Raw genomic sequence first — 17,583 nt, 5'->3', positions numbered from 1 at the left:
AGCATCCAAGTCACTAGGATCCCATATACCTCACCCGTCCACATGTCCAGCCACCCACCCACACATGCCTTGAGAATTCAAAGATACAGGTCACAGTTCTGTGTCAGAGAAATCACCATCATGCAAGGTCCCAGAGGCCAAGCAGAAGGCACCTGGCTAAGACACACAGCATCCTGCCACCACCAACAGGAGCCTAAGTGGCAAAGACCAATAGGAGAGTTAACTGGAAAAACCTAGTTGGGTCCGGGGGCATCAGAAGCTAAACCTTCCTCCCCCACTAACTGATCCAGGAGGCCTCAGGCTGAGGACTCTTTCTTGAGCCAGCTCCAAGCCAGAGGCTAAAAGAGAAAAAACAGGGACTAAGCAGAGGGGTGTAAAGGGTATAGGCTGAGAGCCCAGTGGTCAGGTAAGGAGGGAGCTGGTGGAAACTGACAGTGGGTCTGAAAGGCAGGCAGGTGGGGACAAGAGCCCTGGAGGTGGCATCCTTTGGGAGTAAGGCCAGAAGCAGGGTATGCATTCACTGTTTGTGTAGGCAGTGTCTGAGTACTAGAAAGGTTGTATAATCCAAGATGGTGGGGCCTGGGGGCATGCCTACTGCATGTGAGGCCACCAGGAGGGGTGGGGCTGTTCCTGCCTAGAGAAACTTTTTCCTTCTTCCTCACTTCACAGGACTCTGCTCCTGTACCTCTCCGAGGGCCCAGGCTCAGGATCCATAGGGTTCTATAGATAAAAGATGCTGGTCCAATGAATCACACACTTTATTAAATCCTCCAAGTACCAGCGGAGGGCCCTGGGCTCTTGAGCAAGTTTCAAGGCTCCTCCTTAGATTCAGACTGGTCTTGCCCTGTCTCTCACTTCCAATCCAGACTCCAGCGCTGGAAGGCTCCTGACCTCTGCCTTCCCTCTGGCTCCTCCAGTCATTGTCTCCAGTGGAGAATCCTTCCTCCTTCCAGGAACGGAGGCTTAAGAAAGGGCACATTCATAAGCAGTCCAGCCTGTCATGTCCTCCCATCAGATGCCCTGGAGGGCGCCCCAGCCTGTGTGCTTGCCTGTAGGATGACGTTCCCGGGAGGACCAGGGCTCCCTCAGTGCCCTTGGCCTTTATGCAGGGGCTGGTAGGCAGATGTCTGGTGCTCTTTAAGCTCAAAGGCATCATGGCCTTCCCTGTGGAGCATAGAAATAGGTCAGAGATCACAGGTAGCCCTGGAACTCTCCCAGCCCCAAAGAACATTCCACCTTCACCCACCGGAAGCAGCGGTTGCAGTAGAGGTCTCCGTCGCAGCCAGCACAGCGAAGGGTGGCATCCTCATTGCAGATGCAGCACCAAGGGAGCTCCTCTTCCTCTTCCTCAGGCCTGGTGGCCATGGCCTGGGCCTTTAAGGACCAGAGAGGAATGGGGGACATTAGGTACCTGACGGAGGTGGGAGGGAGGCTATGATGGCAGCCTGGGGGTCTGTGTCTGTGGTTCTTCTCACCTTAGGCTCTGCCCCGCAGGACTGGTCTTGGGGTTGGGGAGTTGGCTCCACAGGGATGTTAAAGCCACTTGCCTCATCCAGGGCAGCTTCTTCGGTGAGCTGTGGACAGAGTGAAGAGGTACAGCTCCTAGCTCCAGGCACCCCACCAATGCACAGTATTTCTGCACTCTGTGGCCTAAGCTCTCAACCCATCTTCCTTGATCTATTGTCTGTGGCTGCTGATGTCCCATCTCAAGGGACCAGGGGCAGGTGTGGGTCACGGGAGTAGAGGAACTCCAGCTAGAACAGGAGCTGCAGAGTGACAGGCCAGCAAACCCCAGGGTGGGCACAGAGTGAATGGGGCCAGGGGTGTGGTGGGGCAGCACAGCAGGGACCAGACAAGGGGTGGTCAGGTGGGTAAGGCAGGGCCAACCTGCCGCAGGACTCTCTGGATGGCCTTCTCTTCCTCCTCTTCATCATCGCTGTCAGGAAGGTAGTAGTCCTGGAGGGTCACTTGAAGATGGAGGGCAGGGAGCAGGGGAAGAGGAGTGAGGTGGAGAGCTCACCGGAGTGGCTGTACTGCTGTCCCCGGGAGTGGTGTGGTTTCCAGCGGCACTTGTTCCAGAGTTAAGCCGCCTCTGCAGCCACTCTGATCAGAGTGGCTCTGACCCCCCTCTGCTCTGATCTCCACTCTGCCCCCTCTGCTGGGCTGGACAGCATGAACAGAAGGTTCTGCACCTGAAGGGACCCGGGGCCCCTGCCCCCTGATGGCTGCCCCTTGTTCTTCATCCACCTTTTTGCCCTAGCACTTGTCTCATGGTTCTAGGCAGTGCTCAGTAGACTTGGCCTGGCAGAGAGTACAGCCACTGTGCAGAGCTTGGCCTCGGGGTGGGGGTCGGGGGGCCTGCCCAGGGGACACAAGTGAGTGGCTGGTTTTCCAGCCTTTACCTCTGTCAGGGTCCCGTCCCTGCAGCACAGCCAGGCGCTTGGCGAGGGCCAGGATGCGCTCCTGCCGGGTGTTCTCCTCCCGAAGCTCGACTGCTGCCTCAGCCAGCAACCTGCTCTTTTCCTCCTCCAGGGACCAGGTGGCTTGCCCCCTGGAACTGGTGCTCTGGGCCCCTGGGCCCCCCCGGTTGAGGTCGTTCTGGATAGAGGCGGCTAGAAAGAGTGATGCATTCAGGGAGGGAGACATTTCGGGATCCCTCATCAGAAACCACTGAGCCCATTTCCTAACTTTAAAAAACCCTCCATGAATTACCAGCTTTTTGTTCCACAATAGTTCCTGTGGCTTATATTGCAAATAAAATTAGCTATTTTTATTCATTTTCCCAAATATAAGAAACCAGTAATCTTAGACTTTTTTTTTCAATTAAATTCATCCCCACCCACCTGATACTTTAACATGTTGCCCTTAGGGTGGGTGCCCCATGGTATGAGAATCACTGCCCGAAAGGAGCAGAAGATGGGGAGGCCAGGGTCCAGCCAGGCCCTCTGCCTTACAGGCTGGAATCAGCATTTCTAGGGAGCAGCACAGAGACGACATGAGGGAAGCTGAGGTCTTGAATGTCACTAGGGGGGAAGAATTTTAGTTGAGTGGGTGTGACTCTGACATGGTCCTCTTCAGCTCAGAGTTTTAGAATAAGACATTTGAAGTTAGACAGCTTTGGGCTGAAGTCCTAGCTTCACTACTTAATAGCTATGTGACCTTGGTCAAGTTCCTTAAGCTCACCAGGCCTCAATTTCCTCGTTCATAAAATATGGATAATAATATTAATCATAGGATTACTGAGGATATTCAGTGAGATTGTATCTCTAAAGCAGGGTTTCTTTTTTTTTTTTTTTGGCTGCACAACATGGCATGCAGGATCTTAGTTCTCCAGTTAGGGATCAAACCTCTGCCCCCATCAGTGGAAGTACAGAGTCCTAACCACTGGACTACCAGGAAATTCCCCTAAAGCAGGGTTTCTTTTTTTTTTTTCTTAAGGTTTTTAAACTTTTTATTTTGTATTGGGGTATGCATGCATTTGTGATAGTTTCAGGTAAACAGCAAAGGGATGCAGCCATACATATACGTGTATCCATTCTACCCCAAAACTCCCCTCCCATCCAGGCTGCCACATAACATTGAGCAGAGTTCCATGTTAAAGCAAGGTTTCTTAATCTTGGTTCTACTGACATATTGGACAGGACATAGGCATACCTTGTTTTATTGCACTTCACAGATAATTGCTTTTTCTTTTTTTTCTTAGAAGTTGAAAGTTTGTGGCAACTCTATGTTGTCAGATGGTGGTTAACAATTTTTAGCAATAAAATATTTTAAAATTAGGTAGGTACATTTTTTTTAAACATAATGCTATTGTGCACTTAATAGACTATAGTATAGTGTACACAATTTTTATATGCGCCAGGAAACCAAAAACTTCACGTGCCTCACTTTATTACAGTGAACTTGAACTGAACCCATAATGTCTCTGGGGTACGCCTGTAATTCTTTGTGGTGAGGGCTGCCCTGTGTATTGTATGATGTTCAGCAGCTTCCTTAGCCTCTGCTCACTAGATGCTAGTGGTACCCTCTGAGTTGCAACACCCAAAATGTCTCCAGACGTTGCCAATTGGACCCTGCAGGGAAAATCATCACCATAGTTGAGAACCACTGATGTGAAGCTTTTGAAGAGCTCTGTCCAAAAGAATTTTTTATGATGATGGGAACATTCCATGTCACGTCATGGTCTGTATTTGTGCTGTCCAAGATCATAGCCATGAGTCACTTGTGACTACTGAGCATTTGAAATGTGGTACCATTGAGGAACTCAATCTTAAATTTAATTTTAAGTAAATAGCCTCTTCCTCCTTATCATCATCATCATCACAGAGAACATTCACTTACTATGAGCCAGGCAGGGTCCTAAGTACTCCTGGATTAGCCCATTTACTCCTCATGACTTTTCCATGAGGTAGGTCTTACCACACATCCTTCCATTTTACAGATGAGGAAAGTGAGACTTCAGTCAAGCAACATGCTGAGGGTCACACAGCTACTAAGTGGTAGAACAGAGAATCACTGTCTGAGCCTAATGCCTACACACTAATCCACTAGGCTTACACTGGCTCCCACTGGAGTAAACATTCAATAAATGGCAATCCTTATAATGTTGATATTCTCTAATTTATATTCACCTCCCAGAGTGTCAGCATTGGAGCCTCTCCCACCTGGGGAAAGAGTAGGGGCTGGGTCCCTGGGGGAGCCAGGTGGAGAATATACCTGGGCCTTCTTGTTCCCAACTCTCATCAATAGCCACCTCCGCTGTTAGCTGTGTCAGCAGATCCTGTGCCTGCTGCACCTGGGTCCTGGGGTCCGGTGGTTGATGTGCCTGCTCAGAGAAGGGAACCTCAGTGGGGAGCAGGGTGGTGGGGAAGCCACATCATAAGGCTCAGAGCAGTTCCGGTCAGGGCTGGGTGCTGAGGCGTTCCCAAAACTCAGGGAAAGGGGACTAACCAAGAGCCCATGTAATCAGGTAGGTCTGGCAGTCCCCAACAGAACCTAGGGGCCACTCTTTGCTGCCCCACCCAATCCTGCTGCTTGTCCCTGGTTCCTTGGCCTGGCAGCAGGCCTCAGGAGCAGGAGGTACTCCTGCAAAGTATCTAAGCATACATGTATCTGGGCTTCTGCTGGGTCCCTGTCCCAGGACCTCCATCCCTCCAAAGTCACAGCACTCACCAGCTGGGGGGCCTGAGAAGATGGAACTCTGCCTTGCAGCACAGCAAGCCGCGCCTCCATCTCCTTGGTGGAAGGGACAGGACCCTGGGGTGCATCCTTCAGTGCAGCTAGCCTGGCTTCTATCTCCGCCTGCGAGGGCACTGACTCTGCAATTGGCATAGAGATGCCTTGTAATATCCAGAGGGATCCTACTCCCAGGAGCCCCGGATGGTGTCTTTTCCACCCTGTCTGGGCCTGCTCACTGGGCTTGTTCTCCCGGCGGAGCCGTGCTAGGCGCTCAGCAATGACTTGATCTTGCTGGGTCAGTCCATGGCTCCGGGGAGTGCTGGGCTTCTGCTTGGCTTCCAATGCTGCCACACGCCTGGTAGGATATGAGATAGAGGCTCTTGATGAATGCAGAAGGGAGGGGTGAAGGCACCCTCTCTGTTTCCCATTCAAATCATTTCTAGGCAGCTAGGGAGGCCTCCAATGGACCATCTTCTGGGGCCATCGCTCATGTCACCCTGCACCCCAACCCAGCCAACTGGCAGGAGGGTTCAGCTGAGAGGGTGAGGTCTACCAAGAACCTTTTCTGGGGAACAGACTGATGAGCTGCTCTCTGAGCCAGGAGGGCACTCAGGAGCTGGAGAGTCAGCTATCCTCCTGATCCTGGGCTCACTTAAGCTACAGGCTGGGAAGAGACTCCTATCCTACGGCTCCTGTGTCCTTTCCCCTCCCCATTTGTCTCTGTCCCTTCAGCACTTACTTCTTGTAGTTCTGAGGTGGTGACCACTTGGAGGCACTGGCAGGAGAAGATCCTCTACAGAGAAGAAATCTGGTGTCAGAAATCACCCACCATCTGCCTATCGGTGCCCTCCACCCCAAACAATCCCGAGTCGACCTCTAGACCCAGAGCACAAGGCTGAGAGGCCTGGCCAGCTGCCAGCTGCCATGCTCGGCTGAACCGTCACCCGTGTTGGCTTCTCACCTGGTCAGAACCTCATGGCACTGCTTGCAGACCTTCTGTTGAGTGTTTCCAGCTCGGGGAACTGCTGCACTGAAGCTAAGGCAGCCGGAACAGAAGGCCCGGCCACAGTTCTTACAGCCATACTACAAGAAACATGAAGCAAGGAGTCTACCTCTCACCCACCCCTGAAGGCTCCTCACGGGGACTCTTTGAACACACACACAGAGCAGACACTGAAGCTGTGACCAGCTGCTGGGAGGAGGATGGGGAATGGGGCCCAGGCCTGGGGAGAGATGCAGGGTGGAGGGCAAAGCGATTCCTGTCTCCAATTTTCTATTCAAATCTCATAAAGCTTCATGCAAAATTCACATGCTTTCTACTCGGTCTTCCCTTACACAAGAGTGTAAATGACAAATAGGCAAAGTCCCATGCTTCAGGTCACTGACTTCTTCAACAGAGGAGAAAGAGAATGCAGGGCCCATGCCTTCTCTGTTCTAGCAGAGATGGAAGGAGGTTTGACTCAGGATGGGATGGTAACAATAGCCTCCATTTACTAAGCATTTACTGTGTGAGTGAAAAGTGAAAGTTGCTCAGTCATGTTGGACACTTTGCGACCCCATGGACTGTAGCCTGCCAGGCTCCTTTGTCCATGGAATTATCCAGGCAAGAACGCTGGAGTAGGTAGCCTCTCCCTTCTCCATGGGATCTTCTCAACCCAGGGATTGAATCCACATCTCCCACACTGCAGACAGATTCCTTACTGTCTGAGCCAGGCACTAAATTCAGTACTTAACATTCATCACTTGATTTAATCCTCAATTTATACACACTATCATACTTAATCCTGACGACAACCATTATCATTCTTATTTTAAACAGGATCAGAGAGGTTACTAGACTTGCCCAAACCAAGGTCACCTCTGTGAATGATAGCAGAGCCCCAATTTGAATTCTGACCACTTTGACTACAAAACCCAGGTTTCTGAGGGCTCCATGATCTGCTTCCCTACCAGCTATTCATCCCGCCTATCCGGTTCCTATCTCCTGGTCACACTGAGGCAGAGGAAGCCTGCTGTTTACCATGGGAACTTGGCAGGTTTGTGCTGAGGATAAGTGAGACTTTGCTATGTTGCCCTGGAGACAGGAGAAAGGGCAGGCTGCTTGATGGTGAGGGCTTCAGAGCAGAAAGAGTAACGGGCATGGTGTAGTGGAGAGTGGTCACAGAGTATTAACTAAGACCGGGCTGCGGAGGAGCAGGGTGGAGGGAAACAGCCAGATCCTACACTTGGCAGACAGAAAAGCTTAGCTTTCCGAAAATGACAGGAGCCCGATTTACAGTTTACAGGGAACTCACATCCAGCACCATAACCCCGAAAGCAAGGGAGTGTTAGCCCCGTTTTATAGAAATGTTAACTGAGGCTCTGTGGCTCAGAGAGCCACACGTCTGGAGAGGTGCCATAAAACCAAGCCTAGGACTGCAAGTCCCGTGTATTTCCCTCCACTTCGCGTCCTCCCTCTAGCCCGTGAAGAGAGACTCGCCTCCTTCTTGAAGAGGGTGAACTTGACAGCGCATCCGTAGCACCTACTCTCCATCCTGTTTCCCGGTGCAGCGCAGCAGGATCCGCAGAGCAGACCTCTTGCGGGTCAGGTACGGGCCCCAGGCACCTTCACCCAGCCCCGCCCCTACCTACCACGCCCACTTGCGCGGGCCAGCCAAGGCCTCCGACAGGAGATTCACGACAGTCACCCCAGCCGGAGAGCAGCAGCGGCGGGCGCGAGGGCTGCCGGGAGTCGTAGTTCGTTCGCCATTCAGCGGGCTTGGAGCCGACTGTCCGCGGGAAGCCCCACACGCGTAGACTTTTGGGAGTTGTAGTACTAATCCAATCAGAGTTGGAATCATGGCGGTGACCAAGGAGCTCCTACAAATGGACCTGTACGCGCTATTAGGTATTGAGGAGAAGGCGGAGGACAAAGAGGTGAGAACGGGGGTGAGGAAAGTCGATCCTGAGCGACCTGGCGGCCCTCCCAGCCTTGGCGCCTCACCTGAGGCTGGCACCAACATCTTTCCAGGTTCCGCCGGGCCCTGAGTGGGGAACGAGAGGCGGCCCAATGGCTTCAGAAGGGGTATTCCCAGACCTTCCTCAGACCTCAGGGGTCTGAGGGCCTCAGGAAGAAGAGGTGGCACGAGCGAGAGGTTACTCCGCGGGGCACTGTACTGTGCTCTTCGGTGGCCCTTGTGTAGCGGAGGCCGCCGGCTGAGCCTGGGAGGCAACCCTACCCTACTTTTTGCGCCTGCGCAGTGTCAGCCTCTGATGCCCCTTCTGTCTAGACTGCGGCTAAAGGTGCTTCATTCTGTCTCTCTTGCTGGCTGATTTAACTATGTTAAGAGCCTAGGGCGGAAGAAAGGCCAGGTCTCAAGGTTCCTCCATTCCTTTTTCATACCTTCAGTGGCAGTGTGACCTATGACTTTGCCATCTCTGTTTTCTTTTACACCCCAGCCCATTGACTCTTTTCTAGTAGCAGATGCTCAGGTGTTGCCCTCTCAACATGTGCTAGTGGCCAGAAGCAGGAGGATCAGAAGGGTAGGCAGATGACCTGGAATTGGAGTTTCACAGGAAACTCCAGGTTGATAAATGTGCCAGGGAGTGGTACACTGATCAAGCTGTAACTAAGATCTCTGTTACTTCCCCCAGAATTATGGTGGTGGCTGTAGCAGTGTAGGAAGTGGAGGCAGATAAGTTATCAAATGAAAATTAGTGCCTACAGATGCCCCTGTACTTCCAGGCTGTTCTGCTTATTGTCTGAGTGAGCTTGTGGAAAGAGGAAACTCTGGGACAGAAAAGCAGGGAGACCACAGGGCCTTTGAGGAGTGATACAGTCAGTCAGTACAGAACTGGTCCCAGGTGGCTCAGGGGTAAAGAATTCAGCTGCTGATGCAGGAGATGCGGGTTGGATATTTTGGTTGGGAATATCCCCTGGAGGAGGAAATGGTAACCCACTTCAGTATTCTTGCCTGGAGAATCTCACGGACAGAGGAGCCTAGTGGACTACAGTCCATAATGTCGAAAAGAGTCATAAACAACTCAGCACAGCACAGCACCACCTATATAATATCATGTGCTGGACACTATTTTAAGTATTCTATATTTATAAATTGTTTAATTAGTACTTCATTATTAGTGGACATTTCACACTGGATCTAGCCAATGTGTTGGAACCTTGACGTTGAGAACTCCTGAGGAAGGCAGTTATGAGCCACTGAGGTATATATTAATCAGAGAAGTGACATAATCGGATTTTAAAGAAAATATTCAAAGTCAATTTGCAGAAAGGACACAGTACGAGATGGGTAGAGGAGCTGCCACCGGGGGATCAGGTGAGGCTGTTGTCTAGTCAAGAGGCTGGGGTCTAAGCAGGGCAATGAGGTTGGTATTCAGTTTTCACTCAGGTGAAGTAAGGAGTAGGTGAGAAGGCTGCATTGGCTGTACTGAATCTTAGTTGCAGCACATAGGATCTTCATTGCATTGTGTGGGATCTTTTACTGTGGTGCACGGACTCTAGTTGCAGCATGCAGGGTGCGGGCACATGGGTTCAGTCATTACGGCATGTAGGCTTAGTTCTCCGTGGCATGTGGGATCTTAGTTTCCTGACTAGGCATCAAATCTATGTGCCCTGCAGTGGAAGCGCAGAGTCTTAACCACTGGACTGCCAGGAAAGTCCTTCCATCTGTGTTTTAGAAGAGGGTAGAAACTTTTTCCCCCAAACACCATTTGATTCCACAAACTTTTATTAAATGTCTACAAGTGAAGAGAGCAGTCCCTGGAGGGTTACCTCATCATGTCTGTTTCCAGGCTCTCTGTCTCTTGCTTTTGTAGTTCATTGTTTAGAAATGCAGAAGTCAAAAGTTGATAATTCTAGAAGGTGATGCTTTCTAATCAGATGGCGGTTTCCTACAGAGTGTAACTTGTGTAGAAAATGACAGCATTTATAACTAATCTTAACAAGTGAGGCCAAGAATTGTTGCTTGTTACATCCCTGTATTGAGAATGGATGGAAATCATAATACAGCATTGAGGTGTATTGGGATTGTAAATGTGCCTTTATAATCATCTTTGTACTAATCACCGCAGGCAGTTAAGAAAGAGAACTTTGGAGTCAGACTGTATGCATATTGGTTCCATTACTTACTTAGTTCATGACCTTGAACAAACATTTAACTTCTGTGTGCCTTGGCTTCCCCATCTGCAAAATGGGAATGATGGCAGTCCCTCCTCACCGGCCTTGTTGTCTGGCTTAGTCCAGGCAAAGCACGTAGAAGGCACTTAGCACAGACTCGCTGCAAGTTCATTCATGCTGTTATCATTGTAACTTCACCTTCCTACACTGTAAGCTCTAATGTCCAGTGCAGTCTCCCACAGCTCATGTCTAAGGTTGCCCTTCACGCCTCACCCCTTCTCATTTGTTAGAGTCCCTCATTCACTTCACACTACACCAGTGATTCTCAACCAAGGCAGTGGTCAGAGTAGAAGGGAGGTGAGGCATCAGGGAGGTAGAACAAGATTGAGGATCAGCAGAGTTCACAAATGTTTGGGCATGGTGGGACTTCAGAGCTGAAGAAGATACCGCTTCTGTTTTCTGACAGCTCACACAATATAGTAAACAATGAATTCTGAGGTAGAGTGAAAGAGGTTGAATAAAAGCATGTAAGGAAGGCTTCCCTGATGGCTCAGTGGTAAAGAATCTGCCTGCGAATGCAGGAGACAGGGTTGTGATCCCTAGTCCGGGAAGATCCCACGTGCCGTGGAGCAACCAAGCCCATGCATCACAACTACTGAGCCTGTGCTCTAGAGCCCAGGAATCAAAGCTACTGAAGCCTGCGTGCCCTAGAGCCCATGTTCTGCAACAAGAGAGGCTACCGCAATGAGAAGCCTGCACGCCGCAACTAGAGAAAAGCCTGTGCAGCACTGAAGACCCAGAGCAGCCAAAAATAAACAAAAAAATTTTTAAAAGCCTATATGGAAAATGCTGTCAGAATAAAGAGGAAGGCATGATTCATGTGATTGGTAGGATCAATGAAGACTTCCCCTGAGGAGGTATTTTTATGCAAGACCTTGAGGGGAGAAAGGAATATTTTGCAGCAGGGTTAAAGAAGATCATCATGGTCATTTACTGTCTTCATTTTATAGACAGGAGGATGGAGGCTCAGGGAGGTTATGGAACTTGCTGAGATCACCCAGTGAGTGAGTGTTGGGCCATATTGGAGCCCTAATTTAGTGTTCCTACCACTGCCCTGCACAAATCCGTGGAAGCTGACATGTGAATTTCTGTCCTGTTTATAGCAGCCTTGCTTTTCATTTGAAGCCCTTTGCAGGGTACGTAACTCACTGTATCTTGCCAGGTATTACTTGGTAAAGCTAGGTGCTTGAAAATGCTTTTTGATCAACCCTTTGAAGACTCAACTTTTAAATGTATTTACCAGGAAAACTACCATGGAAACTTACTATTGACCTTTTCAGGTTATATTTTATTATTGCTTTAAGGAAAAGGCGATTTTACCTGTTTGCTAGCTAATACTTGTATTTAAATCACTTGTTTCAGTTATACCCTAGAATGTGATCACTGACATCCATTGTTTCTTACCGATATAAGAAAAGTAAGACAGAGAAGGACTTGAAGGAATGGTATGAGGTTAAAGTGCTTGGCATGACAAAGATTGGGGCATTGCCTAGGATTTGTTGAGGATGTGGCGGGAGATGAATCTGAAAAATGTGGTATTTCTGGGCCTCTAGGCCCTGGGGTGGCTATACTTGATTCTGTGGGGGTCTGGGGGCCATTTCTGGATTTGAGGTGTGTGGGACTCAGTCCACTGCCTCCAAATGGCTGCCTTGCCTCCAGCCTCTTGCCTCCAGACCAGGCCCTGAGGCGCTAAGGTTGGGCACTGAGCCTGGTTTCACTTGTCATTCATTCATTCACTGAGGGCCTGACCGGCACTGGGTGGGACCAGGAGCCCAACCTCCAAGTCTTCTTGATATTTCTCTGATAAACTCATTCCTGGGTTTGGCTGTCTGGCTGAAGCTCTGAAGTTTTGAAGTTACTTGGCTACCTGTTAAGTCAGAAGGAATGATTCATTTGTGTTTGTAAGCTATTCATTAGTGTTCAAGATAATACCTCACATTTATATGACACTAAAGTGCTTTCACATAAATTATCTCATTTGATGTGATCTTCAAAATAAGCCTGTGAGGTATGCAAGGACTATTAGCTCCAATTTATAGATGAGAAGACTGAGACCTGCAGAGTTTAATTGATTTGGCCAGCATAAGGTGGCTAGTAAATGCAGAGCACCTGCCCAAACCTGCATTTTATATGCCTCTTTCAGAGCTGTTTTCCATGACCCACAACTTAGGAGCAATTAGGGCAACAAGAGATGGCTCCAGAAAGCCTCTCGCTCCCATCCTTGACACAGATAGAGATTTGACTCTGAGTAAAGCTGCCCGACCTGGGTTAACTTGAAGGATATTAAGCCAACCTGGACAACTTGAGGACATGTATTAAAATTTGTGTTAAAACTACCATAGTGGAGTTTTCATCTTAGTGAAGGTAGAATTCAAAATATTCTCTATTTGCATAACTGCTTTCCCTATTTTTGCTGCTTCTGAATACTTTTATTTGGTTATTATTGTTTTTCTTTAAGTCAACTCTCTTCTTTTTACTAATATAATTTTGTTCATGAAGGAAACCAGTGCATTAAGGGGAAAAAAGAATGAGATGTAGGAAGTACCAGGGCCAAGAGAGAAAGAATTCTGTGCCCAGGCAGAGAGAATGACTTTGGGGGTAGGGACCGAGGACGTTAGGGGTTGAGAGTGATAGCAGGCCATGGGGGTGAGGTGAGGAGCCGCCGGATCCAGGGTATCTGTCAGATCTGAGGGGTGGGAATCTCCAACCTGAGAGAAGAAGGCAGGTGAGGATTTGAGAGTCTGGGCATGATGTAAGCCTGCTTAGGGTAAGGGTGGGAGGGAGAGGCAGGCCTGAGAGAAGAGGGCATCTGAGGAGGTGGAGGTGGAAAAGGAGACTGGCCTCCACATGTAGACCAGTCTGGTTTGGGGACGTGGGCTGAGAAGGAGGGCAGGGCCGGGGTTGAGGCCCAGGAACGGATACTGGGAGCACCAAAGGGAGAGCCTGAGGGGAGGGAGGACCAGAGGAGTGACCTCAGGGATGGGCTGGGGACCTGGATCCTTTAAGGCACATAGGGGCAACATATGGACAGAAGCAGCCCAGGCCCTGTGCATGGTCTTGGTTGGTTCAGGCTGCACAGGTCACTGTCCTGAGTCTGGACCATGGACCATGGTTAGCAGACCGAGAGATGTTGGCGTGAGGTCCAGGTGCCCCTAGAATCATCTCACAGTACTACTGGCAGGCCTACATTTGGAAATGCTGAGCTGAGAGCACTGGTCTGGGCAGTGGCTGGCACCCTCTTTGCTCAGAGCCTTAGGAGCAGTCCCGTTTCCACAGAAATTTAGAAATTTCTCCGTAGTGCTGTTGCAGTGTAGACCATAGGCTGTAAGAAATGAAAGTGACCAATCTTTTAGGCAGAGGGGACTTCCAGGTAAGTGCCTAGAGCTCTGTGGTTTACTTCCTGCTTATGATATCAGGCGGTCACATAACGTTTGGGGTTGTGACTAGTGCAGGGTTGATGAGATGTCTGCCTCCCCCAGGCTTGGCAAGAAAATACTGCCCAGGCTGAGATTACTAACTCTTCCTCCTTCTGGCACTGGGCCTGTAATGACTTCTTGCTGATTCGCCAGCATGATTTGTTCATTCAGTATCTGTTGTCACATGGAGTGGCCTCCCTGTGTGTCCTCTGTATCTGAGTCTACCCTGTGGACTTACTTGTACTATTAATACTTACTTGCTCCAAGTTTTATTATATGGAAGGATAACAGCCTTCTAAAAAATAATGATCTCTTCTTTGTAGGGCACCTTTCTTTTAAGTTAATGATGGCTATTTTACATTTATTGGGCCCCTTAGCGCCTGGCTTTTTTGTCTAAGTTGGGAATTCATTCCTTTCAAGAGGTGAAACTGGAGGCAGGTGGATTGTCAGAGGCCCTCCTGTGTGCCTGGCACCAAGCCCAGTGGAGACGGTGGGAGACCCAGCTCCAAGCTCCTTTCCCTGCTCTGGGCTTAGGTTGCTGCAAGTGGCCAATCCAGTTATGGAGCCTCCAGGAAGGGCTGGGCTAATGCATAACTCATTCTTCCCCTCTGTGATGCAGGGGGATAACATTTAGTTCCCACTATGGTTCTTTTATAGTCTGTTGTAGTGATTTCTCCTTAAGAGGAAGTGTTAGCAGGTAGAAGGAGAAATTATGAAATAGTGTGGGAGGATCTCCAAGGCTTGGAACAGCACCCACTTCCTTCTGCTCTTCAATAGGCCAGAAGCAATTGACATAGTTGAGTTTTCCTAATTGTGTTTGGTTGAGAACAAATGGATGTTTGCCCCTTTCATTCAAAAGGTATTTATTGTGTGCCTACTGAGTGCCAGGCACTGCCCAGTGCACTGTTCTGGGCCCTAGGGATAAGCAAAATTCCCTGTCCCCTAAAGCGCATTCCCTTTATTTCTAAGAACCCCCATAATTCCCTATACCTGTGTGCTCTCATTTGAAGTACAGTCATAACCGGTGTGTCTGTTTTTCCAGGCCATACCAAAAAAGAAACAGCAGATTTATAAGCACTTCCAAAGATATGCTGGTATCTGGCACAGTCTAGTAGGGAAGAGATATTTCTATAAAAGAGTAGAATTTGAGGGACTTCCATGTTGGTCCAGAGGCTATGACTCTCTGCTCCTAATGCAGGGGGCCCTTGTTTCATCCCTGGTCAGGGAACTAGATCCTGCATGCCACAACTAAGACCCAGCTCAGTCAAATATACTTTTTTTAAAAGTAGAATTTAAGATCATCACCACCTGAGGAAGCATAGGAAAAGCCTGACTCTGCCCTCAGTAACATCTGAACATTTTGTACTGTTCAGTAGTTTATGTTCTGAGTGATGATCCTGCGTGACGGAAGACTGATCAAACTCAAGTAGTGTCCTAGGATGGAGAAGGGAAGGGAGTAATCTGTGGTATTTTTGAAAGGCATCAAGAGAAAAGACCACACTTTTGCAAATTGGAGTTTAAAGTCCTCATAAAGTTTAGGTTCAAAAAAAAAAAAAGTTTAGGTTCATCTGAGATCTCTGTCATTCCGGGACTGGGTCTTGGAGACAGCCTGGTTCTTGGAAAAATCATGGTCTGGGCAGGGGCTTTGGGTGAGAAGCCCCTCAATTGTCACCTAGGTCCTTTCTGTGAAGTCTCAGGAAATGTAAACAACTATTTCCAAGTGCTAGGGAGATCTGAGTTTTTAGGAGAAAACTATAGGTAAAGAAGGAAAACTGCAAGTATTGAGATAATTCAGTAGCTTTTGGCAACTTTCAGTGGCTGCTTCAACCCTCCCTGGGTGTCCAAGCACCTGCAGACTCCGTTTCATAAAGGAGCTGCCAACCCTGGGATTAAATAGTCCTGTCTCTCTCACATAATAACACAGAAGTCGTTCTGTTTCTTTATTCTTCTGAAAGTTCCTCTTCCTTCTCAACTTATCATGATTAAGAAAAATAGTATTGCATCTTTTTTGCCCTCTTGAGCTGCTAGTAAGGTGGAATTATTTCATAATAAACAGTATTGACACAGAAGCTTTTCAGAGGCCTGTTGTAGGAGAGTTGTGTTTATGAGATGAGAAATTTTTCAGGTACTACTCACTCCAGGAGGGCTGGGCGGAGCTGGGAGTCCTGTTAGTAGCACAAAATACCAAACTGCAGGCCAGCTGATTCAAAGTCAGAACTGGCCTTCCAGGCTAAAACCCAGCAATGGGCCTTGCCCAGGGCAAGGTTAGCAGCTAAAGACTGTAATAACTAGTTAATCAGGACAGAAAGATTGTAATAACTAGTTAATCAGGACAGACACACTTGACCCGCATTCTTAGGCCAGCTGGGTTTTTGTTCATGGCCACTCTGGAGGATCTCAGGCTACCTATACTTTGAATGAGGGTAGTTCAGAGCCCTTGGGGGCTGACCAAGGATAGAATTTGAGAACTGCCCCCAGCATTCCTGAAACCAGCCTTGTACACCTTGAGAATTCATACTGGATTGACCTGGGTCCTTTCCTGAAGCTTCTGAAGTCAGGTTGGCATCATCCTGGGCTGGTGTCACAATTTACCTCCCTCCTAGGAGTGGATAAACAAGAGGTTTGGACCTTACATTGAGTACCTGATTTTGTTAGGTACTTCACATGGATTATTTTCTTTAATCTTCACAATGGCTCTATGTGTAGGGGATACTTCCCACACTTTGTAGTTGAAGAACCTAAGGGTGGCTCTATGTGTAGGGGATACTTCCCACACTTTGTAGTTGAAGAACCTAAGGCTGAGTGAGATTTGGTAATTTGCCCCAGATTGTGCTAATAGCATGCGGAAGATTCAAAATTTTAAAACATTATCTGTTAGACTCCAGAACCTTCTTTCTTTCAGTGAACCATGTTGCTTTCTAGCTTAGGATAATTGAAAGAAGCTAAACATCCCTGTTTTTTTGCTTTTTGTGTTTTTCTAAATATATAATTAACATGTAACATTATATTAGTTCAGGTGTACAGTATAATGATTTGATATATTTGAGATATATATTGTGAAATAATCACCAAAATAAGTCTAATTAAATTACATCCATCACTGTACATAGTTATAATTTTTTTTCCTTGTGATAAGAATTTTAAGATCTACTCTCTTAATAACTTTCAAATATATAGCATGGGGCTTCCCTGGTGGCTCAACAGTGAAGAATCCACCTGCTAAAGCAAGAGACTTGGGTTCTATCCCTGGGTCAGGAAGATTCCCTGGAGAAGGAAATGGCAACCCATTCTAGTATTCTTGCCTGGGAAATCCCATGGACAGAGGAGCCTGGTGGGCTACAATCCAAGCAGGTGCAAAGAGTAGGAAACAGCTTAGCAAGTAAACAACAACAACTAACTATAGTTGCCATGCTATACATTTTATCCCCATGGCTATTTGTTTTATAACTGGAAATTTATACCTTTTAATCCCCTTCACCCATTTCGCTACCCCATTTTGCCAACTGCCTGCTCTGGGGCAATCTGTTCTCTATGAGTTGTTTCTTGTTTGTTTTTTAGATTCCACAGGTATATGAGATTATATGGTATTTTTCTCTGACTCATTGACACTCAGCATAATGCCATCAAAGTCCATCCATATTATCACTGATGGCAAGTTTCCATTTTTATAGCTGAGTAATATTTCACTGAGTATATCTATCTGAGTGTGTGTGTGTGTGTGTGTGTGTATGTGTATGTATAATCTCCATGAAATTAAAAGACGCTTACTCCTTGGAAGGAAAATTATGACCAACCTAGACAGCATATTAAAAA

The 17,583-nt window shown here is 48.2% G+C and overlaps 2 protein-coding genes across 4 annotated transcripts in view; one reads left to right on the top strand and one right to left on the bottom strand.

Annotated features, from left to right (window-relative positions):
• Positions 1-715: 715 nt before the first annotated feature.
• ZFYVE19 (zinc finger, FYVE domain containing 19) lies at positions 716-7,855 on the bottom strand. 3 transcript variants are annotated; one of them, XM_010847965.1, is made up of 11 exons: positions 7,658-7,801; positions 6,140-6,261; positions 5,918-5,971; positions 5,173-5,533; positions 4,717-4,825; positions 2,403-2,612; positions 1,888-1,967; positions 1,476-1,574; positions 1,247-1,374; positions 1,050-1,164; positions 716-962 (listed from the first exon to the last, which is right to left on the bottom strand). In XM_010847965.1, the coding sequence occupies exons 1-10, from the start codon at positions 7,709-7,711 to the stop codon at positions 1,086-1,088; spliced, it is 1,296 nt and encodes a 431-aa protein (XP_010846267.1). In that variant the 5' UTR covers positions 7,712-7,801; the 3' UTR covers positions 716-962; positions 1,050-1,085. The 3 variants fall into 3 exon arrangements, with proteins under 3 accessions (XP_010846267.1, XP_010846266.1, XP_010846268.1); XM_010847966.1 differs by having other exon boundaries at positions 741-1,164; positions 5,173-5,318; positions 5,415-5,533; positions 7,658-7,855; XM_010847964.1 differs by having other exon boundaries at positions 716-1,164.
• Positions 7,856-7,947: 92 nt separating this feature from the next.
• Positions 7,948-17,583, top strand: part of DNAJC17 (DnaJ (Hsp40) homolog, subfamily C, member 17) — a 30,783-nt gene continuing 21,147 nt past the window's right edge. Inside the window, exon 1 of the mRNA XM_010847963.1 lies at positions 7,948-8,094. Coding sequence (XP_010846265.1) covers positions 8,017-8,094 — 78 coding nt within the window. The 5' untranslated portion in view covers positions 7,948-8,016. The remainder of the gene's footprint in view (positions 8,095-17,583) is intronic.

Source organism: Bison bison, unplaced genomic scaffold (genome assembly GCF_000754665.1).
Source record: "Bison bison bison isolate TAMUID 2011002044 unplaced genomic scaffold, Bison_UMD1.0 scf7180017864259, whole genome shotgun sequence".
NCBI classification, from domain to species: Eukaryota; Metazoa; Chordata; class Mammalia; order Artiodactyla; family Bovidae; genus Bison; species Bison bison.
The sequence above is the reverse complement of the archived record's forward strand: the minus strand, read 5'-3'. Positions and strand labels throughout refer to the sequence as shown.